Below are 22,500 nucleotides of genomic sequence, written 5' to 3' on the forward strand. Positions count from 1 at the left end.
CTCACAGGTCGAGCCTGGCCTCGGGCCGAGGACGACTCTCAGAACCCCATCCAGGTACAATCCAGGTATATGTCAAGCGCTGTGTGGCTCATGTTTACTAAGACGGTGGCTGTTGGTACTGTGTTATGCCTGGCTGCTACTGCTGCTGTAGGATGCTACGTGTCCCCTGGGGGGTTCGTCTCCCCCCTTCCCCTGGGGGGTTCGTCTCTCCCTTTCCCCCTGGGGGTTCGTCTCCCCTTTCCCTGGGGGTTCCTCGTGCCCTTAACCCCTAACACAGGTGATGGTGTGGAAGCAGCCACCGGGGCAGCACCCATGTTGCGTAATGCACGTCTTCGACAGGTGCCCCGGGATGTTTCCCACACTGGGCCTTCCTGTGGGACTTGGTGAGCCCCGCGGGTCCCACCGCCGGGGGGAGGAGGGGCCCCGGAGAGGGGTTACTGTGGGAACTTGAGGGCCCCTTACTAACACTGAATTTATCAGTCTGAACGTTAAGAGGATATGGGCGGATGGTGGAGCTTTCCGTTATCCTGGAGTGGCCTAGATGGGCTGTGTTGACAGGGCTTCAGCTCCGGGGCTCGGCTCTAAACGTCATGTCGACTGGGCTTCAGCTCCGGGGCTCGGCTTCATGTCGACTGGAGCAAGTCTGTAAATATTGTCTTGTTAGACGAGGAGTCACAATAACGTGACTGAAGTATGTTGACCAGACCACACACTAGAAAGTGAAGGGACGACGACGTTTCGGTCCGTCCTGGACCATTTTCACAATCGACTTGAGAATGGTCCAGGACGGACCGAAACGTCGTCGTCCCTTCACCTTCTAGTGTGTGGTCTGGTCAACATTGTCTTATTTCGTTTGAGACTAAATCTGGATGTAGTCTCAAATCTAGATCTGGGGCCAGATTCACGAAAGCAGTTACGCAAACACTTATGAACCTGTACATCTTTTCTCAATCGTTGGCGGCTTTGTTTACAATTATTAAACAGTTAATGAGCTCGGAAGCACCAGGAGGCTGTTTATAACAATAACAACAGTTGATTGGCAAGTTTTCCTGCTTGTAAACTGTTTAATAAATGTAACCAAAGCCGTCAAAGATTGTGGGAAGATGTACACGTTCGTAAGTGCTTGCGTAACTGCTTCGTGAATCTGGCCCCAGGTTCGTAAGTGCTTGCGTAACTGCTTTCGTGAATCTGGCCCCAGGTTCGTAAGTGCTTGCGTAACTGCTTTCGTGAATCTGGCCCCAGGTTCGTAAGTGCTTGCGTAACAGCTTTCGTGAATCTGGCCCCTGGTTCAGTAAGTGCTTGCGTAACAGCTTTCGTGAATCTGGCCCCTGGTTCGTAAGTGCTTGCGTAACAGCTTTCGTGAATCTGGCCCCAGGTTCGTAAGTGCTTGCGTAACAGCTTTCGTGAATCTGGCCCCAGGTTCGTAAGTGCTTGCGTAACTGCTTTCGTGAATCTGGCCCCTGGTTCGTAAGTGCTTGCGTAACAGCTTTCGTGAATCTGGCCCCTGGTTGGTAAGTGCTTGCGTAACAGCTTTCGTGAATCTGGCCCCAGGTTCGTAAGTGCTTGCGTAACAGCTTTCGTGAATCTGGCCCCATGGTTCGTAAGTGCTTGCGTAACAGCTTTCGTGAATCTGGCCCCTGGACTTTTCTCCAGCTTGGTTTTAAGGATATAATTATCCCACACTTATGTGGGATATCTAACGATGTAGTATACAAGGCCCTGAATGATTCCTTATCCAGGTTTACACTTATACCATGAAGTTGGAGAAATTTGCATACAACAATTAACAGTTAATTAGTAACAATTAACAAGGTCTGACGGCTGAGTGGACAGCGCTTTGGATTCGTAGTCCCAAGGTTCCGGGTTCGATCCCCGGTGGAGGCGGAGATAAATGGGCAGTTTCTTCCACCCAACAGTAAATAGGTACCTGGGAGTTAGACAGCTGATACATGCTGCTTCCTGGGGGTGTGTAACAAAAAGGAGCTTGTAAACTCTTTACATATTTTAAACAGTTTACAAGCAGGAAAACTTGCCAATCAACTGTTGTTATTGTTATAAATAGCCTCCTGGTGCTTCCGAGCTCATTAACTGTTTAATAATTGTAAACAAAGCCGCCAAAGATTGAGAAAAGATGGACAGGTTCGTAAGTGCTTGCATAACTGCTTCGTGAATCTGGCCCCTGGTTCGTAAGTGCTTGCATAACTGCTTCGTGAATCTGGCCCCTGGTTCGTAAGTGCTTGCGTAACTGCTTCGTGAATCTGGCTCCAGGTCTAAGGGGGTGTGGGAGGAGGGTAGTGGGGGAGGGTTAGGTCAACACAACTACGGAAGCACTATAGTGACCTTCCCATCGTGTCCTCCCGTCAATCCCCATTATGTAATGTGCGCGGTGCGGGTTGCCCACTCTCACTCTCCCCCTCCCTCACCACTCCGTAATAAAGGCAACGGTTTTTGCCCGCCCGGAAGCGTCACTATGAGAATGGGCTGCCCCTTCCATTCACCTGGGCTGTGTGGGACTCGAACCCTGGACCCCGGGCGTGGGAGGCCGAATTTTTAGTCCCAAGTCCGAGTAATATCGCGCTGCCTGTGGTGACCTTGAAGAATTGTTGTTATAGATTCAGCTGCTCTGAAAAAGTACCAAGTAGCACGGGCTATGGTGAGCCCGTAGTGGACTTACCTGGCACAGGAGCGGGGCAAGTAGCACGGGCTATGGTGAGCCCGTAGTGGACTTACCTGGCACAGGAGCGGGGCAAGTAGCACGGGCTATGGTGAGCCCGTAGTGGACTTACCTGGCACAGGAGCGGTGACCTTGAAGGAGAAAGGTGAAGTTTGGAGGCGTGTTAAGTGGGTTTTTACCGTCTTGAGTAATATTGGTGTTTGGGTTAGGGGGTGCAGGGGGGGAGGGGGGTTTGGAGGGAAGTGTTGTATTGTGGGGGGGGGGGGAGGAGGGGGGTTGTCGTCACGTAATGTTGGGGAGTTTGAGAAGTAGTTATGTAGTCCATGGTCATACAACCCTTGTGTGCGTGTGCGCGCGTGCGTGTGCATACTCACCTAATTGTGCTTGCGGGGGTTGAGTTCTGGCTCTTTGGTCCCGCCTCTCAACCGTCAATCAACAGGTGTACAGGTTCCTGAGCCTATTGGGTTCTATCATATCTACACTTGAAACTGTGTATGGAGTCAGCCTCCACCACATCACTTCCTAATGCATTCCATTTGTCAACCACTTTGACACTAAAAAAGTTCTTTCTAATATCTCTGTGGCTCATTTGGGCACTCAGTTTCCACCTGTGTCCCCTAGTGCGTGTGCCCCTTGTGTTAAATAGACTGTCTTTATCTACCCTATCAATCCCCTTCAGAATCTTGAATGTGGTGATTATGTCCCCCCTAACTCTTCTGTCTTCCAGCGAAGTGAGGTTTAATTCCCGTAGTCTCTCCTCGTAGCTCATACCTCTCAGCTCGGGTACTAGTCTGGTGGCAAACCTTTGAACCTTTTCCAGTTTAGTCTTATCCTTGACTAGATATGGACTCCATGCTGGGGCTGCATACTCCAGGATTGGCCTGACATATGTGGTATACAAAGTTCTGAATGATTCTTTACACAAGTTTCTGAATGCCGTTCGTATGTTGGCCAGCCTGGCATATGCCGCTGATGTTATACGCTTGATATGTGCTGCAGGAGACAGGTCTGGCGTGATATCAACCCCCAAGTCTTTTGCCTTCTCTGACTCCTGAAGAATTTCCTCTCCCAGATGATACCTTGTATCTGGCCTCCTGCTCCCTACACCTATCTTCATTACATTACATTTGGTTGGGTTAAACTCTAACAACCATTTGTTCGACCATTCCTTCAGCTTGTCTAGGTCTTCTTGAAGCCTCAAACAGTCCTCTTCTGTTTTAATCCTTCTCATAATTTTAGCATCGTCCGCAAACATTGAGAGAAATGAATCGATACCCTCCGGGAGATCATTTACATATATCAGAAACAAGATAGGACCGAGTACAGAGCCCTGTGGGACTCCACTGGTGACTTCACGCCAATCGGAGGTCTCACCCCTCACCGTAACTCTCTGCTTCCTATTGCTTAGATACTCCCTTATCCACTGGAGCACCTTACCTACCAGGTTTTTCTCACGATCTTCTCCATCACCTTGCATGGTATACAAGTCAAGGACACTGGCCTGTAGTTCAGTGCCTCTTGCCTGTCGCCCTTTTTGTATATTGGGACCACATTAGCAGTCTTCCATAGTGTGTGTGTGTGTCTGTCTGTCTGTCTGTCTGTCTGTCTGTCTGTCTGTCTGTCTGTGTGTGTGTGTGTCTGTGTCTGTCTGTCTGTCTGTCTGTCTGTCTGTCTGTGTGTGTGTGTGTGTGTGTGTGTGTGTGTGTGTGTGTGTGTGTGTGTGTGTGTGTGAGAGAGAGAGAGCGTGCGTGTGCGTGCGTCACTGGTGTAGGGAGGAAACTGAACGTTCGCGAGAAACGTTTCAACGTGTTTGCCTAATCACACAAATTTCATCTTTATGAACCTTGAAATTTGTGTTCCGTTTCATTCCATCTGTCTGTCTAGAGTGAGTGTGAGAGGCGAGGGACAGATGGGGGGGGGGGGTAGGGGATATTTCCTCATGATTGGGGACTGAAAAACAATTATCAAACTCCAAAAAAATAAAATTAGTTTGGAACGTTAAAGTTATTGGACGTGACGGCTGAGTGGACAGCGCTTCGGATTCGTAGTCCTGAGGTTCCGGGTTCGATTCCCGGTGGAGGCGGAGACAAATGGGCAGAGTTTCTTTCACCCTAATGCCTTTGTTCACCTAGCAGTAAATAGGTACCTGGGAGTTAGACAGCTGCTACGGGCTGCTTCCTGGGGGTGTGTAACAAAAAGGAGGCCTGGTTGAGGACCGGGCCGCTGGGATGCAAAGCCCCGAAATCATCTCAAGATACCCTAGTTGTGCTTGCGGGGGTTGAGCTCTGGCTCTTTGGTCCCGCCTCTCAACTGTCAATCAACTGTTTCTAACTACTATTTTTTTTCTCCACACCACACACACACACACCCCAGGAAGCAGCCCGTGACAGCTGACTAACTCCCAGGTACCTATTTACTGCTAGGTAACAGGGGAAAAGAAAGAGAAACTCTGCCCATTTTGTCTCGCCGGCGCCCGGGATCGAACCCGGGACCACAGGATCACGTGTACAGCGTGCTGTCAGCTCGGCCACCGGCCCCACAGGTGTAGAGGTTCCTGAGCCTATTGGGCTCTATCATATCTACACTTGAAACTGTGTATGGAGTCAGCCTCCACCACATCACTGCCTAATGCATTCCACCTGTTAACTACTCTGACACTGAAGTGGGCGTTGTTGGCACTGTTACCTTGCTGAGCGTGGCACTGGTGCCCATACCTGGCACTGAGGCCGGCGGCCGCAGGTGGGCCATGATAGTGCCTAGTGAAGGGGGCCATGAGCCGCAGGTGGGCCATGATAGTTCCTAGTGAAGGGGGCCATGATAGTGCCTAGTGAAGGGGGCCATGATAGTGCCTAGTGAAGGGGGCCATGATAGTGCCTAGTGAAGGGGGCCTTGATAGTGCCTAGTGAAGGGGGCCATGATAGTGCCTAGTGAAGGGGGCCATGATAGTGCCTAGTGAAGGGGGCCATGATAGTGCCTAGTGAAGGGGGCCATGATAGTGCCTAGTGAAGGGGGCCATGATAGTGCCTAGTGAAGGGGGCCACGGGCCGCAGGTGGGCCATGATAGTGCCTAGTGCAGGGGGCCACGGGCCGCAGGTGGGCCATGATAGTGCCTAGTGCAGGGGGCCATGATAGTGCCTAGTGCAGGGGGCCACGGGCCGCAGGTGGGCCATGATAGTGCCTAGTGCAGGGGGCCACGGGCCGCAGGTGGGCCATGATAGTGCCTAGTGCAGGGGGCCACGGGCCGCAGGTGGGCCATGATAGTGCCTAGTGCAGGGGGCCACGGGCCGCAGGTGGGCCATGATAGTGCCTAGTGCAGGGGGCCACGGGCCGCAGGTGGGCCATGATAGTGCCTAGTGCAGGGGGCCACGGGCCGCAGGTGGGCCATGATAGTGCCTAGTGCAGGGGGCCACGGGCCGCAGGTGGGCCATGATAGTGCCTAGTGCAGGGGGCCACGGGCCGCAGGTGGGCCATGATAGTGCCTAGTGCAGGGGGCCACGGGCCGCAGGTGGGCCATGATATTGCCTAGTGCAGGGGGCCACGGGCCGCAGGTGGGCCATGATAGTGCCTAGTGGAGGGGGCCATGAGCCGCAGGTGGGCCACGATAGTGCCTAGTGAAGGGGGCCACGGGCCGCAGGTGGGCCATGATAGTGCCTAGTGCAGGGGGCCACGGGCCGCAGGTGGGCCATGATAGTGCCTAGTGAAGGGGGGCCACGGGCCGCAGGTGGGCCATGATAGTGCCTAGTGCAGGGGGCCATGTTGATTGTGGTAGTGGTGGTAGAGGAGACAGGGACGGTGGTGGTCTATTATTAGAACCATGCTCCTCTCCACTCATAGTGTACACGCCCTTCTTCCTCCCCCCTTAGCCTCTCCCCCCCTTAGCCTCTTCCCCTTAGCCTCTTCCCCCCTTAGCCTCCCCCCCTTCCCATTTAGCCAGGAAACTGGCCAAGCCAAGATAACCCCAAGATAATGTGTCCAAGATAACCCCAAGATAATGTGTCCAGTATTGTCTTGGCAGCTTCCAGTGTGGTTCCAGGTGCTTGAATGACATTCCTTGAGGCGGGGGCGAGTCGTCTTGGCCCTCTGGGATCACCCTAAAGTGTAGGTTATCTCAAGATAACCTCAAGATAATGTGTCCAGTATTGTCTTGGCAGCTTCCAGTGTGGTTCCAGGTGCTTGAATGACATTCCTTGAGGCGAGGGCGAGTCGTCTTGGCCCTCTGGGATCACCCTAAAGTGTAGGTTATCTCAAGATAACCTCAAGATAATGTGTCCAGTATTGTCTTGGCAGCTTCCAGTGTGGTTCCAGGTGCTTGAATGACATTCCTTGAGGCGGGGGCGAGTCGTCTTGGCCCTCTGGGATCACCCTAAAGTGTAGGTTATCTCAAGATAACCTCAAGATAACCTCAAGGTTGGTGCCTCTTGTGAGGGGCAGTGCCACGTGCTTCTGGACAGTCTTGGAAGATGCAGTCTACCCAGCTTTGTTTTTTTTCCTTTGTCCTATTTCTGTAGCTTTGGTAATGGTGTTGGTGCCAGTGACCTGCAGGTGTGGGGGTGCCAGAGTGGTGACAGGTGTGGGGGGGGGGAAGGGGGGGGGTTTATACCGACAACGTCTCAAGAAGTCGAAGGTTTGCTCACGATAATGGTACTAAATTTATCTTTATCTCGCGAATTATATGAAGGAAAATTGTGTTGGTAATCTTGTATAGTGTGTGGTAGTGTGTAGTTAGGTGAACAGGTGCATCAGGGGTGAAAGAAACTATTTGTCACCGCCTCCACCGGGCATCGAACCCGGAACCTCAGGGCTACGAATCCCGAGCGCTGTTCACTCAGCCGTCAGGCCAGAGGCACGCTGTGAGTCTTGCCATGTGGACCATCTTGAAGATGCTGTACAGTGTTCCTTTGTCATCACGGAGGGTAGTTGGGGGTATGGGGGGGGGGGTTGGGTTGTTGTGGGGGGGCTTCACCCCCTATTATCCCCCCCTCTCTCCCCACCCCCCCCAACACAGGCACAACGTCAGCATTGTTGGAGACGTCTTCACTAATGGCCACTTGGGGCGGACGTTAATGAGGCCTTGATAACGGGGTTTATATTGCTGTGTAGTGCCAAGTTGGGTGCCACACGTGGCTCTGACACGTGGGAGGGCTGGCACCCTCCCTCCCTTCCCACATGGGACGGTTCAGTGGGAGGGATTGGGCATTGTCGCTGCCCAATACTGTCACTATGGTAGTGTGTTCACTCACAGGATGAGTGACGCTGCCCAATACTGTCACTATGGCGGTGTGTCCACTCACAGGATGGGTGGCGCTGCCCAATACTGTCACTATGGCGGTGTGTCCACTCACAGGATGAGTGGCGCTGCCCAATACTGTCACTATGGTGGTGTGTCCACTCACAGGATGGGTGGCGCTGCCCAATACTGTCACTATGGTGGTGTGTCCACTCACAGGATGAGTGGCGCTGCCCAATACTGTCACTATGGCGGTGTGTCCACTCACAGGATGAGTGGCGCTGCCCAATACTGTCACTATGGCGGTGTGTCCACTCACAGGATGAGTGGCGCTGCCCAATACTGTCACTATGGTGGTGTGTCCACTCACAGGAGGAGTGGCGCTGCCCAATACTGTCACTATGGCGGTGTGTCCACTCACAGGATGAGTGACGCTGCCCAATACTGTCACTATGGCGGTGTGTCCACTCACAGGATGAGTGGCGCTGCCCAATACTGTCACTATGGCGGTGTGTCCACTCACAGGATGAGTGGCGCTGCCCAATACTGTCACTATGGCGGTGTGTCCACTCACAGGAGGAGTGGCGCTGCCCAATACTGTCACTATGGCGGTGTGTCCACTCACAGGATGAGTGGCGCTGCCCAATACTGTCACTATGGCGGCGTGTCCACTCACAGGATGGGTGACGCTGCCCAATACTGTCACTATGGCGGTGTGTCCACTCACAGGATGAGTGGCGCTGCCCAATACTGTCACTATGGCGGTGTGTCCACTCACAGGATGAGTGACGCTGCCCAATACTGTCACTATGGCGGTGTGTCCACTCACAGGATGAGTGATGCTGCCCAATACTGTCACTATGGCGGTGTGTCCACTCACAGGATGGGTGACGCTGCCCAATACTGTCACTATGGCGGTGTGTCCACTCACAGGATGAGTGGCGCTGCCCAATACTGTCACTATGGCGGTGTGTCCACTCACAGGATGAGTGACGCTGCCCAATACTGTCACTATGGCGGTGTGTCCACTCACAGGATGAGTGGCGCTGCCCAATACTGTCACTATGGCGGTGTGTCCACTCACAGGATGAGTGGCGCTGCCCAATACTGTCACTATGGCGGTGTGTCCACTCACAGGATGAGTGACGCTGCCCAATACTGTCACTATGGCGGTGTGTCCACTCACAGGATGGATGGACGCTGCCCAATACTGTCACTATGGCGGTGTGTCCACTCACAGGATGAGTGGCGCTGCCCAATACTGTCACTATGGCGGTGTGTCCACTCACAGGATGAGTGACGCTGCCCAATACTGTCACTATGGCGGTGTGTCCACTCACAGGATGAGTGGACGCTGCCCAATACTGTCACTATGGCGGTGTGTCCACTCACAGGATGAGTGGCGCTGCCCAATACTGTCACTATGGCGGTGTGTCCACTCACAGGAATGGGTGACGCTGCCCAATACTGTCACTATGGCGGTGTGTCCACTCACAGGATGAGTGGACGCTGCCCAATACTGTCACTATGGCGGTGTGTCCACTCACAGGATGGGTGGCGCTGCCCGAATACTGTCACTATGGCGGTGTGTCCACTCACAGGATGAGTGGCGCTGCCCAATACTGTCACTATGGCGGTGTGTCCACTCACAGGAGGAGTGGCGCTGCCCAATACTGTCACTATGGCGGTGTGTCCACTCACAGGATGAGTGACGCTGCCCAATACTGTCACTATGGCGGTGTGTCCACTCACAGGATGAGTGACGCTGCCCAATACTGTCACTATGGCGGTGTGTCCACTCACAGGATGGATGACGCTGCCCAATACTGTCACTATGGCGGTGTGTCCACTCACAGGATGAGTGGCGCTGCCCAATACTGTCACTATGGCGGTGTGTCCACTCACAGGATGAGTGGCGCTGCCCAATACTGTCACTATGGCGGTGTGTCCACTCACAGGATGAGTGGCGCTGCCCAATACTGTCACTATGGCAGGTGCTGTCCACTCACAGGATGAGTGGCGCTGCCCAATACTGTCACTATGGCGGTGTGTCCACTCACAGGATGAGTGGCGCTGCCCAATACTGTCACTATGGCGGTGTGTCCACTCACAGGATGAGTGGCGCTGCCCAATACTGTCACTATGGCGGTGTGTCCACTCACAGGATGAGTGGCGCTGCCCAATACTGTCACTATGGCGGTGTGTCCACTCACAGGATGAGTGACGCTGCCCAATACTGTCACTATGGCGGTGTGTCCACTCACAGGATGAGTGACGCTGCCCAATACTGTCACTATGGCGGTGTGTCCACTCACAGGATGAGTGACGCTGCCCAATACTGTCACTATGGCGGTGTGTCCACTCACAGGATGAGTGGCGCTGCCCAATACTGTCACTATGGCGGTGTGTCCACTCACAGGATGGGTGACGCTGCCCAATACTGTCACTATGGCGGTGTGTCCACTCACAGGATGAGTGACGCTGCCCAATACTGTCACTATGGCGGTGTGTCCACTCACAGGATGAGTGACGCTGCCCAATACTGTCACTATGGCGGTGTGTCCACTCACAGGATGAGTGACGCTGCCCAATACTGTCACTATGGCGGTGTGTCCACTCATAGGATGAGTGGACGCTGCCCAATACTGTCACTATGGCGGTGTGTCCACTCACAGGATGAGTGACGCTGCCCAATAAACTCGCCCCTCGGGGCACAATATGCTCGCTCCCTCCCACTAACACACACCACGTCGCAATATGGCTAAAATAATGATGACACGAGAGACTAGATAAGAAAATAACATTGGTCTTGGAGTGGAGAGGGGGGGGGGGGTAGGATGCATGTGTGTGTGTTTAGCTATTAGTGACGACGGAGGAGTGTGGTGTAGCTCTGTCTGCCTTCCCCTACATTGGTCTACTCCTTCCTGTTGGCTCAAAATTTAATTATTCTGACCATCAAAATCCATTTTTTGGCGGTTAACTTGTCGTGTTCCAAACTTAACCCCCCCCCCTCTTCGGTGCATTCAGCTTGGTTTACCCGAGTAAACTTATGCTGGGGAGGTGAGTTTACTATTGTCAGGGGGAAAGCGCCAAGCCATTACGACTATATAGCACTTGGAAGGGGGTCAGGATAAGGGATGGGACGGGGGGAAGGAATGGTGCCCCAACCGCTTGTATGGACGGTCGGGGATTGAACGCAGACCCGCATGACGCTCTACCGTCGCTCTACCGTTCACCCCAAGTGGCTGGGATAATACCAAATGGAAGAGAACAAAGGAAGAACGGAATTGTTCAAAAACAACTCTAGAAACACGCTACAGGTATACAGGTGTATGTTGGGTGCTGGTCACCTTGAGATGCTTCCGGGGCTTAGCGTCCCCGCGGCCCGGTCGTCGACCAGGCCTCCTGGTTGCTGGACTGATCTATGAGTCACAGCCCGGTTGATCAGGTATCCTTTGGAGGTGCTTAGGTATCCTTTGGAGGTCTGGGTACCTCCAAAGGTCTGGTCTGGTCACCTCCAAAGGTCTGGTCTGGGGTACCTCCAAAGGTCTGGTCTGGGCACCTCCAAAGGTCTGGTCTGGTCACCTCCAAAGGTCTGGTCTGGCTACCTCCAAAGGTCTGGTCTGGTCACCTCCAAAGGTCTGGTCTGGGCACCTCCAAAGGTCTGGTCTGGGGTACCTCCAAAGGTCTGGTCTGGTCACCTCCAAAGGTCTGGTCTGGTCACCTCCAAAGGTCTGGTCTGGTCACCTCCAAAGGATTGGTCTGGGGTACCTCCAAAGGTCTGGTCTGGTCACCTCCAAAGGTCTGGTCTGGGGTACCTCCAAAGGTCTGGTCTGGCTACCTCCAAAGGTCTGGTCTGGTCACCTCCAAAGGTCTGGTCAGGGTACCTCCAAAGGACTGGTCTGGGGTACCTCCAAAGATCTGGTCCTAGTACCTCCAACGGTCTGGTCTGGCTACCTCCAAAGATCTGGTCTGGGGTACCTTCAAAGGTCTGGTCTGCGGTACCTCCAAAGGTCTGGTCTGGGGTACCTCCAAAGATCTGGTCTGGGGTACCTCCAAAGATCTGGTCTGGGGTACCTTCAAAGGTCTGGTCTAGGTACTACTTGATCAAGCGGCCTGTTGTGGGTGCACACCCCAGAGACGTATGTCAGCAGGGTAAACACAGAGCCACTTTACATTCCAGATTGGGTTTCCCCTTTATTTACTTAAGAAGAGTAAAGAAAAACTGGAATTCCTTGACGTGACTTAAGGGGGGGTTCGGATTAAAATTTTGTTTTATCTGGTTTAAAAGTGATTTATCTATCGTATATTATCTATCGTATATTATCTATCGTATATTATCTATCGTATATTATCTATCGTATATTATCTATCGTATATTATCTATCGTATATTATCTATCGTGTACATAACTCCACAGTGGATTTAAAATATTAATACATAGTGTTATCTTACAAGTTTTAACTTTTATTAATGGGGGATGAGTACGTGGCAACACTGGTGGGTGGGGGGGGGATGACATGAGTATTGAACAAGTGCTAGCGAGGGTTGAGCTCTTGGTCCCGCCTCTCTACTCTCAAGTGGAGTGGGTTTAGGTGGTGAAGACCTGACTCTACGGGGTTTACATGTGAATATGAGACTAATGGGTTGTGTAGGTCTTGTACACTGATTAAGAGGGTTGAAAGGCGGGACCCAAGAGCCGTAGCTCATCCTCTCTCGCGCACACACCCCTCCTGCCCCCCCACATTCGCCACAACTCGCACGTACGTGTGTGTGTGTGTGTGTGTGTGTGTGTGTGTGTGTGTGTGTGTGTGTGTGTGTGTGTGTGTGTGTGTGTGTGTGTGTGTGTGGGGAGGCGGCACGTGTGTGTGTGTGTGTGTGTGAGTGTGTGGGGAGGCGGCACGTGTGTGTGTGTGTGTGGGGAGGCGGCACGTGTGTGTGTGTGTGTGTGTGGGGGGGGGGGGGGGAGGCGGCACGTGTGTGTGTGTGTGTGTGTGGGGAGGCGGCACGTGTGTGTGTGTGTGTGTGTGTGTGTGTGTGGGGGGGGGGAGGCGGCACGTGTGTGTGTGTGTGTGTGAGTGTGTGGGGAGGCGGCACGTGTGTGTGTGAGTGTGTGGGGAGGCGGCACGTGTGTGTGTGTGTGTGTGAGAGGCGGCACACAGTATATATTCTATATACTATTATATAATAGAATATTATAGTATGCTATAAAATATAGTATTCTGCGTTGGGGGGGAAATAGAATATATATTTATATAATACTGTGACGAGGGCCTCGTGTGGCCCCTGTGATAGTATTCTATAAAATATAATAATGTATAAAATCTAGTATAGTATACCATATAGTATAGAGTATGGATGTTTGAAACAGTTGACAGTTGGTGTATTAGGTGAGTGTGGCGGGAGAGTTGGCAGGTGTGTGACAGTGTCGTCCCGGGCAGCAGGCCGCGAGGAGTGACAGCAGCAGCGGGCGGCGGGAAGCAGCAGCAGCAGCAGCAGCAGCAGCAGGTACAGCAGGCAGGGTATAAAAGCCCGCGGGTGGGCGGCGGGAGCCACACTCGCTGCCCGGCAGCGTTGAGGAGAGGGTTCCTGCGGTCGGATTTTTTTTTACTGTCCGCCCTTCGCTGCCTTGCCTCCTGCTGCTGCTGCTGCCTGCTGGAGATGCCCATCCACCTGTTTGTTTCCGTCTTGGGGACAGGAAGACGGGTGTTTGCCCACACGTAGTTTCCTCCAGGAGGGTGTTGAACCGTCGTGAGGCCTCAGGTGACGCCTTCTGGGATATATTTAGCATTTTTGAAGGCTTGTGAGCGCCATGTGGGTGAGCGATGTGAGCTGCGCTGTGGGCGGGGAGCAGGCCGCCCACACGCTGCTGGCCACCAACCCCCTGCTGTACTCCGGGGGCGTGCAGGACCCACAGGCGGCGCTCCTGCACGCCCCTGACCACGCCCTCACCGTGCCCATCCTCTTCCTTCAGGCACTTGTACTCCTCCTCTACTGGTACAACGGCCGCGCCTCCGTCGACTCCTTCTTCATCCGCCTCCTTCTGAACCACCACTGACGCCGCCGCCGCCCTCTGCTGCCGCAGGTGTTGTTGCCGCAGGTGTTCCCGCCGCAGGTGTTGCCGCACATGTTGGAGACCTGTGTGATATAGGCGTGGGGGATGTGGGGAGGGCGGGCGTGCCAGTGTACTGGAGGCGGGGTAGGAGACTCGGCTGCCCACGCCCACCGCCCACACGCCGCCTCGCTATGATGGTGGCCGCCCGTGGGACGCCCCAGGCCAGGAGGAGACCCGGACACTAGCCATGGAACATGGGCGCCACGCCCACGCCTCGCCACGCCCACAGCAAGCTGGCCACCCCGTGTACTCCCAGGACCTGACGCTCCAGGCGCACTTTACCTTCGGCACGCCCTCCATGGCGCCCGTGCAGTACGCCCACGTCACGCCCACATCCACGTCCGCCCACAGTGGGCGGCCGCTGATGGCTAGCGGAGCGTCCCGGGAACACTGGCAGTGGAACAGTGGGGGCGGCGCCCACTGTTCCATCACCTGTGGGCGGGAGGGGCTCACCATGACGTACAACGCCCACCCTGCCGCCCACGACGCCCACAACGCCGCCCACGACGCCCACAACGCCGCCCACGACGCCCACCCCGCCGCGCCGTGCCCCATCTGTGCCGCCCCAGCGGCCACGCCCGGCCATGACGCCGGTGTAATGGGCGGCCCCGCCCTCACCAGGAGCCTGGTGGACCTGAGCCGCCCACAGGAGCAGATGGCCGCCCGCAGCCTCACCTTCAGCGGCAGCTTGGACCGCGCCACGCAGCGCCCCGCCCACCAGCGCCCATATGGGCGTCGCTGCAAGAGCACCGCCCATATTGTCCTACAGAACAACGAGGGGCTGACCGCGCCACGCCCACACGAGTTCCACGCCACCCTGCGGGAGGAGGGTGGTGCCGCCCACGCCCACACGGGGCCAGAAGGGCGGGGAAGGGCGCGGGTAAGGGCGCCACCCGCCTCTGCAGGGGGCGGGTGGCAGCGGCAAGAACACCCGCCCGGAGGGCAGGTGTTGCAGGGTGGTGGTGCTGTGCAGCCGCCCATTGTGCCGCCCATCGCGCCGCCCTGCTGCACCTGCCACCACTGCTCCGCCCTCTTCTCCCTGGTGTCCAGTCTGGCCCACCCGCGCCCCTGCTATGCCTGCACCCACCGCCCACCGTCGCCGCCCACGCCTCGCCGCCACCACCAGGACCCGCCGCCCACCGAGGACGGCGGGGCGCGCGCCCACCCACCGCCCAGGTCGCCCACGGTGCGCACCTTCAACTCCCACAGGTGCTACGAGGAGGAGGGCGTGCGGCGGTGCCAGCCGCCCACCTGCCAAAGGTCCCGCACGCCCTCCCCTAGGATGCTGGACCGCGGCCGCTCCCCCTCGCCGCATGCGTCGCCCCACGCCTCTCCTTCACCAGACCGACGTGGCGACGGAGCCGAGGACCGCCTCCCCCACGTCACGCCGCAGGCCACGCCGCGCCGCGTGCCACGCATGGGCGCTGCAGCTGCCGCAGCCGCAGCTTCCTCACGCACAGCTGTGCAGGTATAATAAGGGGGGTGACTTGGCCTATACCTGTTGCAGGTGTGTGTTGTCCCCCTGCTGGTGTGTCCTCGTCTACACCTGCCTCTTCGTCCCCCCCCATTCACTCGCCCCACACCCCCCCCCCCCTCCATGTATCATATGTACTCCCCCATTCACTCACCCCACACCCCCCCCCTCCATGTATCATGTGTACTCCCCCATTCACTCACCCCACACCCCCCCCCTCCATGTATCATGTGTACTCCCCCATTCACTCACCCCACACCTCCCCCCCTCCATGTATCATGTGTACTCCCCCATTCACTCACCCCACACCTCCCCCCCTCCATGTATCATGTGTACTCCCCCATTCACTCGCCCCACACCTCCCCCCCTCCATGTATCATGTGTACTCCCCCATTCACTCACCCCACACCTCCCCCCCTCCATGTATCATGTGTACTCCCCCATTCACTCGCCCCACACCTCCCCCCCCCTCCATGTATCATGTGTACTATAGCCCATAATGTCATGTGTCCATCCACCCCCCCCTCCATGTATCATGTGTACTATAGCCCATAATGTCATGTGTCCATCAGTGTCAATATGTCAGCCAGCAGCAGCTCCTCCACAGTCATCTCTCATCGTTGTAAATAAGTCACCGCCATTGTAAATTGAAATATTATTGTAAATAAATATATTTTGTTGATAACTGCGTGTAATCCACCCTTTGGGCCCCCTCAACCCCCTTTCCCTTAGTATTGTGTGGGGCTGACCACCTTCAGGAGACACTGACTCCCTTACAACTGTTACTTGGGGGCCTCTTGGGGCTTCTTGGGGGCTTCTTGGGGTCTCTTGGGGGCTTCTTGGGGTCTTTTGGGGGCTTCTTGGGGTCTCTTGGGGGCTTCTTGGGGCCTCTTGGGGCCTCTTGGGGCCTCTTGGGGGCCTCTTGGGGGCTTCTTGGGGTCTCTTGGGGGCTTCTTGGGGTCTCTTGGGGGCTTCTTGGGGCCTCTTGGGGGCTTCTTGGGGCTTCTTGGGGCCTCTTGGGGCTTCTTGGGGCTTCTTGGGGCTCTTGGGGCATCTTGGGGGCTTCTTGGGGTCTCTTGGGGCTTCTTGGGGCCTCTTGGGGGCTTCTTGGGGTCTCTTGGGGGCTTCTTGGGCCCTTTGGGGGCCCTCTTGGGGGCTTCTTGGGGGCTTCTTGGGGCTTCTTGGGGGCTTCTTGGGGCTTCTTGGGGCCTCTTGTGGCCTCTTGGGCCCTCTAGGGGCCTCGTGGGGCTCTACACTTGGCCACAGTTAAACGTGGATCAGGAAACTAAATAATAACTATAGTAATAATGACAGAGAAATACCCAGCGCGCCTGGGAATACCCAGATCACAAGTTCGAATCCTTACCACGGCTCCGCTTGATATTTTCAATAACAACGATAATAAAAATAATACTAATAATAATACCTGTTTAATGTAAAGTTTGTACAGGTGACGACATTTCTGGGGATGAATATGGACACTTGCTTAAGGTTCAGTATGATGGACTTGTGGTTCAGGGGCCAGATTCACGAAGCAGTTACGCAAGCACTTACGAACCTGGGGCCAGATTCACGAAGCAGTTACGCAAGCACTTACGAACCTGGGGCCAGATTCACGAAGCAGTTACGCAAGCACTTACGAACCTGGGGCCAGATTCACGAAGCAGTTACGCAAGCACTTACGAACGTGTACATCTTTCCTCAATCTTTGACGGCTTTGGTTACATTTATTAAACAGTTTACAAGCATGAAAACTTGCCAATCAACTGTTGTTATTGTTATAAACAGCCTCCTGGTGCTTCCGAGCTCATTAACTGTTTAATAATTGTAAACAAAGCCGCCAAAGATTGAGAAAAGATGTACAGGTTCATAAGTGCTTGCGTAAGTGCTTTCGTGAATCTGGCCCCAGGGAGGTACACACTAGGGTGAGTGTGTACTAGGGAAGGGGGGAGGAGTCACACTTGAGTGCGCAAGTCGCACTTCACTTCAAAATGTCGACGCCAGATGAGATTAGACTTTACTGGGGTAATTAGTCAATAGGAAGTAGTTGGGAATTGTGTGAAGGGGCTGTAGCAAGTGTGTATAGAACGTTCAGGGGTTAGTTGGTATACTGTATACTACAGCACTCCTCTACTAGTCTACATTTCCGGCGTCTACAGCTGGGTATACTCTACGACTATTAAGCTGTCTGTGGACCAAGGATATGAACATACAGATACCTGAATATATTAACGAGCGGACACTGGAGATGATGTAATGTCTTAATATCTCTGAGGTTTTTTTCTCTGCCACAGACGAGGCCGGGCATTTATAGTGCTAACCAGCATATATACATTTTCTTCTGTCCTCCATGGACAGAGTGAGAGATGTGTTAAACATATAGTTCAAGGGTTTATTGAACAGACAATCCTAGAAGGGGATTGTAGTGTTTTTAAAATGCTAAGCTAACCTACAAAACAGATTTACGTCTATTTACGTCAGTCACACACAGTTGATTGATACAATCACAATCACACAATCTCCAATAGTTGATAGTTGATTGATAGTTGATTGATAGTTGAGAGGCGGGACCAAAGAGCCAGAGCTCAACCCCCGCAAGCACAAATAAGTGAGGCGAGTACACACACACACACACACACACACACACACACACACACACACACACACACACACACACACACACACACACACACACACACACACACCCCCACACACACACCACACCCCACCCCCACACCCCCACCCACCCACAGTCCTGAGTGTGTGTGGGCGGGCAGATCAGACATTTCTTGCCATGTTATAATCCAGAGTAGCTCACCTTGGAAGAGGCTGGTAGGGGAGTCTTGTGGTGAAGATAGTGACGAACCCGCACTTACAAACACAAAGTTTTAAATATAAATTTATCGCATTTCATTTATTTCCCTAAATAAAAACTTTAAACCACAATAAAGGCATGAATAGAAGATGAAAACTATGTTTACAGTCTTCATATTTGCTTGTAATAAATTTTTAAGAAATGGTAAGATCTAGGAGATTAAAGAATGTCTTGAATTATTGTCGGGTAAAGAATTATGTCCCAGTCTTATTCTGTTCCACCACCACACAGCTGGTGTCATCCACCACACAGATGGTGTCATCCACCACCTGTTCCACCACCACACAGATGGTGTCATCCACCACCTGTTCCACCACCACACAGTTGGTGTCATCCACCACCTGTTCCACCACCACACAGTTGGTGTCATCCACCACCTGTTCCACCACCACACAGTTGGTGTCATCCACCACCTGTTCCACCACCACACAGTTGGTGTCATCCACCACCTGTTCCACCACCACACAGTTGGTGTCATCCACCACCTGTTCCACCACCACACAGATGGTGTCATCCACCACCTGTTCCACCACCACACAGATGGTGTCATCCACCACCTGTTCCACCACCACACAGCTGGTGTCATCCACCACCTGTTCCACCACCACACAGATGGTGTCATCCACCACCTGTTCCACCACCACACAAATGGTGTCATCCACCACCTGTTCCACCACCACACAGATGGTGTCATCCACCACCTGTTCCACCACCACACAGTTGGTGTCATCCACCACCTGTTCCACCACCACACAGTTGGTGTCATCCACCACCTGTTCCACCACCACACAGATGGTGTCATCCACCACCTGTTCCACCACCACACAGATGGTGTCATCCACCACCTGTTCCACCACCACACAGATGGTGTCATCCACCACCTGTTCCACCACCACACAGTTGGTGTCATCCACCACCTGTTCCACCACCACACAGTTGGTGTCATCCACCAGTCCTCCACCACCTGTTCCACCACCACACAGATGGTGTCATCCACCACCTGTTCCATCACCACACAGATGGTGTCATCCACCACCTGTTCCATCACCACACAGATGGTGTCATCCACCACCTGTTCCACCACCACACAGATGGTGTCATCCACCACCTGTTCCATCACCACACAGCTGGTGTCATCCACCACCTGTTCCACCACCACACAGTTGGTGTCATCCACCACCTGTTCCACCACCACACAGTTGGTGTCATCCACCACCTGTTCCACCACCACACAGATGGTGTCATCCACCACCTGTTCCACCACCACACAGATGGTGTCATCCACCACCTGTTCCATCACCACACAGCTGGTGTCATCCACCACCTGTTCCACCACCACACAGATGGTGTCATCCACCAGTCATCCTCCACCTGTTCCATCACTTCCCCCCTTCAGAGCAGGAAAGAATTATTTACAACCCTGTAATCCCCCCTTTTATCTCTCTCCATTATCTAATAGTTGGAAGTTATCATTCTCAATAAAGCCTATCACAGAGAGACACGAGGAAGCAATTCTTCTATCAAACATGTAACAAAAATCACTCCAATGATGCCTCGAACCAGGGACTCTCGTGGCGACTCTACCAGCCTCACCAACATTACACATCACCTTGAATATGACACATCACATCTTTGAATATATATTAGGCGATATATTAGGCTCTTTCCTCATTAACATATAAGCTTCTGGTGACTGTAATCTCCACCTAACCTGAATATACATCTTATATTGAGGTTATCTTGAGTTGATTTCGGGGCTTTAGTGTCCCCGCGGCCCGGTCCTTGACCAGGCCTCCACCCCCAGGAAGCAGCCCGTGACAGCTGACTAACACCCAGGTACCTATTTACTGGCTAGGTAACAGGGGCATTCAGGGTGAAAGAAACTTTGCCCATTTGTTTCTGCCTCGTGCGGGAATCGACCCCGCGCCACAGAATTACGAGTCCTGCGCGCTATCCACCAAGCTACGAGGCCACCTTATTATAGAGGCCACATAGTAGATATCATCCATTAGTCTCAGGAGACTATGGAGTTGGGCTCCGGTTATCGGTCTGGAGTGGCCTCTCCAGGGCACAAAGCCAGGGTAGGTTGATATGGAGGAGAAGCTGTTACCCATGCAGCAGGTTATATCAGAGCAACAACTCTAAATATAATCTCTCCAAGAACTTTTTCTCGGAGATTTTGTTGATTTTCTTGTTGCTGCCTCAGTCACTTGGGCTGGACGGTAGAGCGACGGTCTGGCGTCATGCAGGTCGGGGTTCAATCCCCGACCGTCCACCACAAGTGGTTGGGCACCATTCCTTCCCCCGGTCCCAAACCCTTCCCAGTGTATTAAGTGGTAATGACTTGATAACTTTCCCCTGATAACTCCCCTGCTTTCCCCTGATAACTCCCTCCTTTTGAAGTATTAGGCCCTACTCTAGGCTGCTGCTCTAGGCCAGGGGCCAGATTCACGAAGCAGTTCCGCAAGCACTTACGAACCTGGGGCCAGATTCACGAAGCAGTTCCGCAAGCACTTACGAACCTGGGGCCAGATTCACGAAGCAGTTCCGCAAGCACTTACGAACCTGGGGCCAGATTCACGAAGCAGTTCCGCAAGCACTTACGAACCTGGGGCCAGATTCACGAAGCAGTTCCGCAAGCACTTATGAACCTGGGGCCAGATTCACAGAGCAGTTACGCAAGCACTTACGAACCTGGGGCCAGATTCACGAAGCAGTTCCGCAAGCACTTACGAACCTGGGGCCAGATTCACGAAGCAGTTCCGCAAGCACTTATGAACCTGGGGCCAGATTCACGAAGCAGTTACGCAAGCACTTATAAACCTGGGGCCAGATTCACGAAGCAGTTCCGCAAGCACTTATGAACCTGGGGCCAGATTCACGAAGCAGTTACGCAAGCACTTATGAAACTGGGGCCAGATTCACGAAGCAGTTCCGCAAGCACTTATGAACCTGGGGCCAGATTCAGAGCAGTTACGCAAGCACTTATGAACCTGGGGCCAGATTCACGAAGCAGTTACGCAACCACTTACGAACCTGGGGCCAGATTCACGAAGCAGTTACGCAAGCACTTACGAACCTGTCCATCTTTTCTCAATCTTTGGCGGCTTTGTTTACAATTATTAAACAGTTAATGAGCTCGGAAGCACCAGGAGGCTGTTTATAACAATAACAACAGTTGATTGGCAAGTTTTCCTGCTTGTAAACTGTTTAATAAATGTAACCAAAGCCGTCAAAGATTGAGGAAAGATGTACACGTTCGTAAGTGCTTGCGTAACTGCTTCGTGAATCTGGCTCCAGGTTCATAAGTGCTTGCGTAACTGCTCTGTGAATCTGGCCCCAGGTTCATAAGTGCTTGCATAACTGCTCTGTGAATCTGGCCCCAGGTTCATAAGTGCTTGCGTAACTGCTTCGTGAATCTGGCCCCAGGTTCGTAAGTGCTTGCGTAACTGCTTCGTGAATCTGGCTTTAGGTTCGTAAGTGCTTGCGTAACTGCTTCGTGAATCTGGCTCCAGGTTCGTAAGTGCTTGCATAACTGCTTCGTGAATCTGGCCCCAGGTTCGTAAGTGCTTGCGTAACTGCTTCGTGAATCTGGCCCCAGGTTCGTAAGTGCTTGCGTAACTGCTCTGTGAATCTGGCCCCAGGTTCGTAAGTGCTTGCGTAACTGCTTCGTGAATCTGGCCCCAGGTTCGTAAGTGCTTGCGTAACTGCTTCGTGAATCTAGGCCCCAGGTTCGTAAGTGCTTGCGTAACTGCTCTGTGAATCTGGCCCCAGGTTCATAAGTGCTTGCGTAACTGCTCTGTGAATCTGGCCCCAGGTTCGTAAGTGCTTGCGTAACTGCTTCGTGAATCTGGCTCCTGAATCTTAGAGGCTACGGTCCTTGTAATCACCAAGAATATCTAACTACAGATCAATACCAAACACCATCGTTCAGTGCGTGTGATACAAGTACATCTCCAAACAAGCCAATATAGGCGAGAAATGATCGTTAGTGGATCACAATCCTCTTTATAGTCCGGGTGGCTCTCGTCTCTTAAGACGCTCTACATGCTCTTAAGACGCTCTACATGCTCTTTAGACGCTCTACATGCTCTTTAGACGCTCTACATGCTCTTTAGACGCTCTACATGCTCTT

The 22,500-nt window shown here is 53.5% G+C and overlaps 1 protein-coding gene across 10 annotated transcripts in view; it reads left to right on the forward strand.

The window, feature by feature from the left end:
- Positions 1 to 22,500, forward strand: part of LOC123770464 (serine/threonine-protein kinase N) — a 312,702-nt gene that overhangs the window by 78,427 nt on the left and 211,775 nt on the right. For 6 of the 10 annotated variants that reach the window (XM_069301800.1, XM_069301804.1, XM_069301805.1 and 3 more), the window contains exon 1: positions 13,338 to 15,484. The exons of 1 other annotated variant lie outside the window; for it this stretch is intronic. In XM_069301800.1, the coding sequence (XP_069157901.1) occupies positions 14,204 to 15,484 (1,281 nt within the window). In that variant the 5' untranslated portion in view covers positions 13,338 to 14,203. Of the gene's footprint in view, positions 1 to 13,316; positions 15,485 to 22,500 lie in introns of those variants that run through there. 3 more of the 10 variants (XM_069301807.1, XM_069301809.1, XM_069301803.1) reach the window with 2 other exon arrangements.

This window comes from Procambarus clarkii, chromosome 46 (genome assembly GCF_040958095.1).
Source record: "Procambarus clarkii isolate CNS0578487 chromosome 46, FALCON_Pclarkii_2.0, whole genome shotgun sequence".
NCBI lineage: Eukaryota > Metazoa > Arthropoda > Malacostraca > Decapoda > Cambaridae > Procambarus > Procambarus clarkii.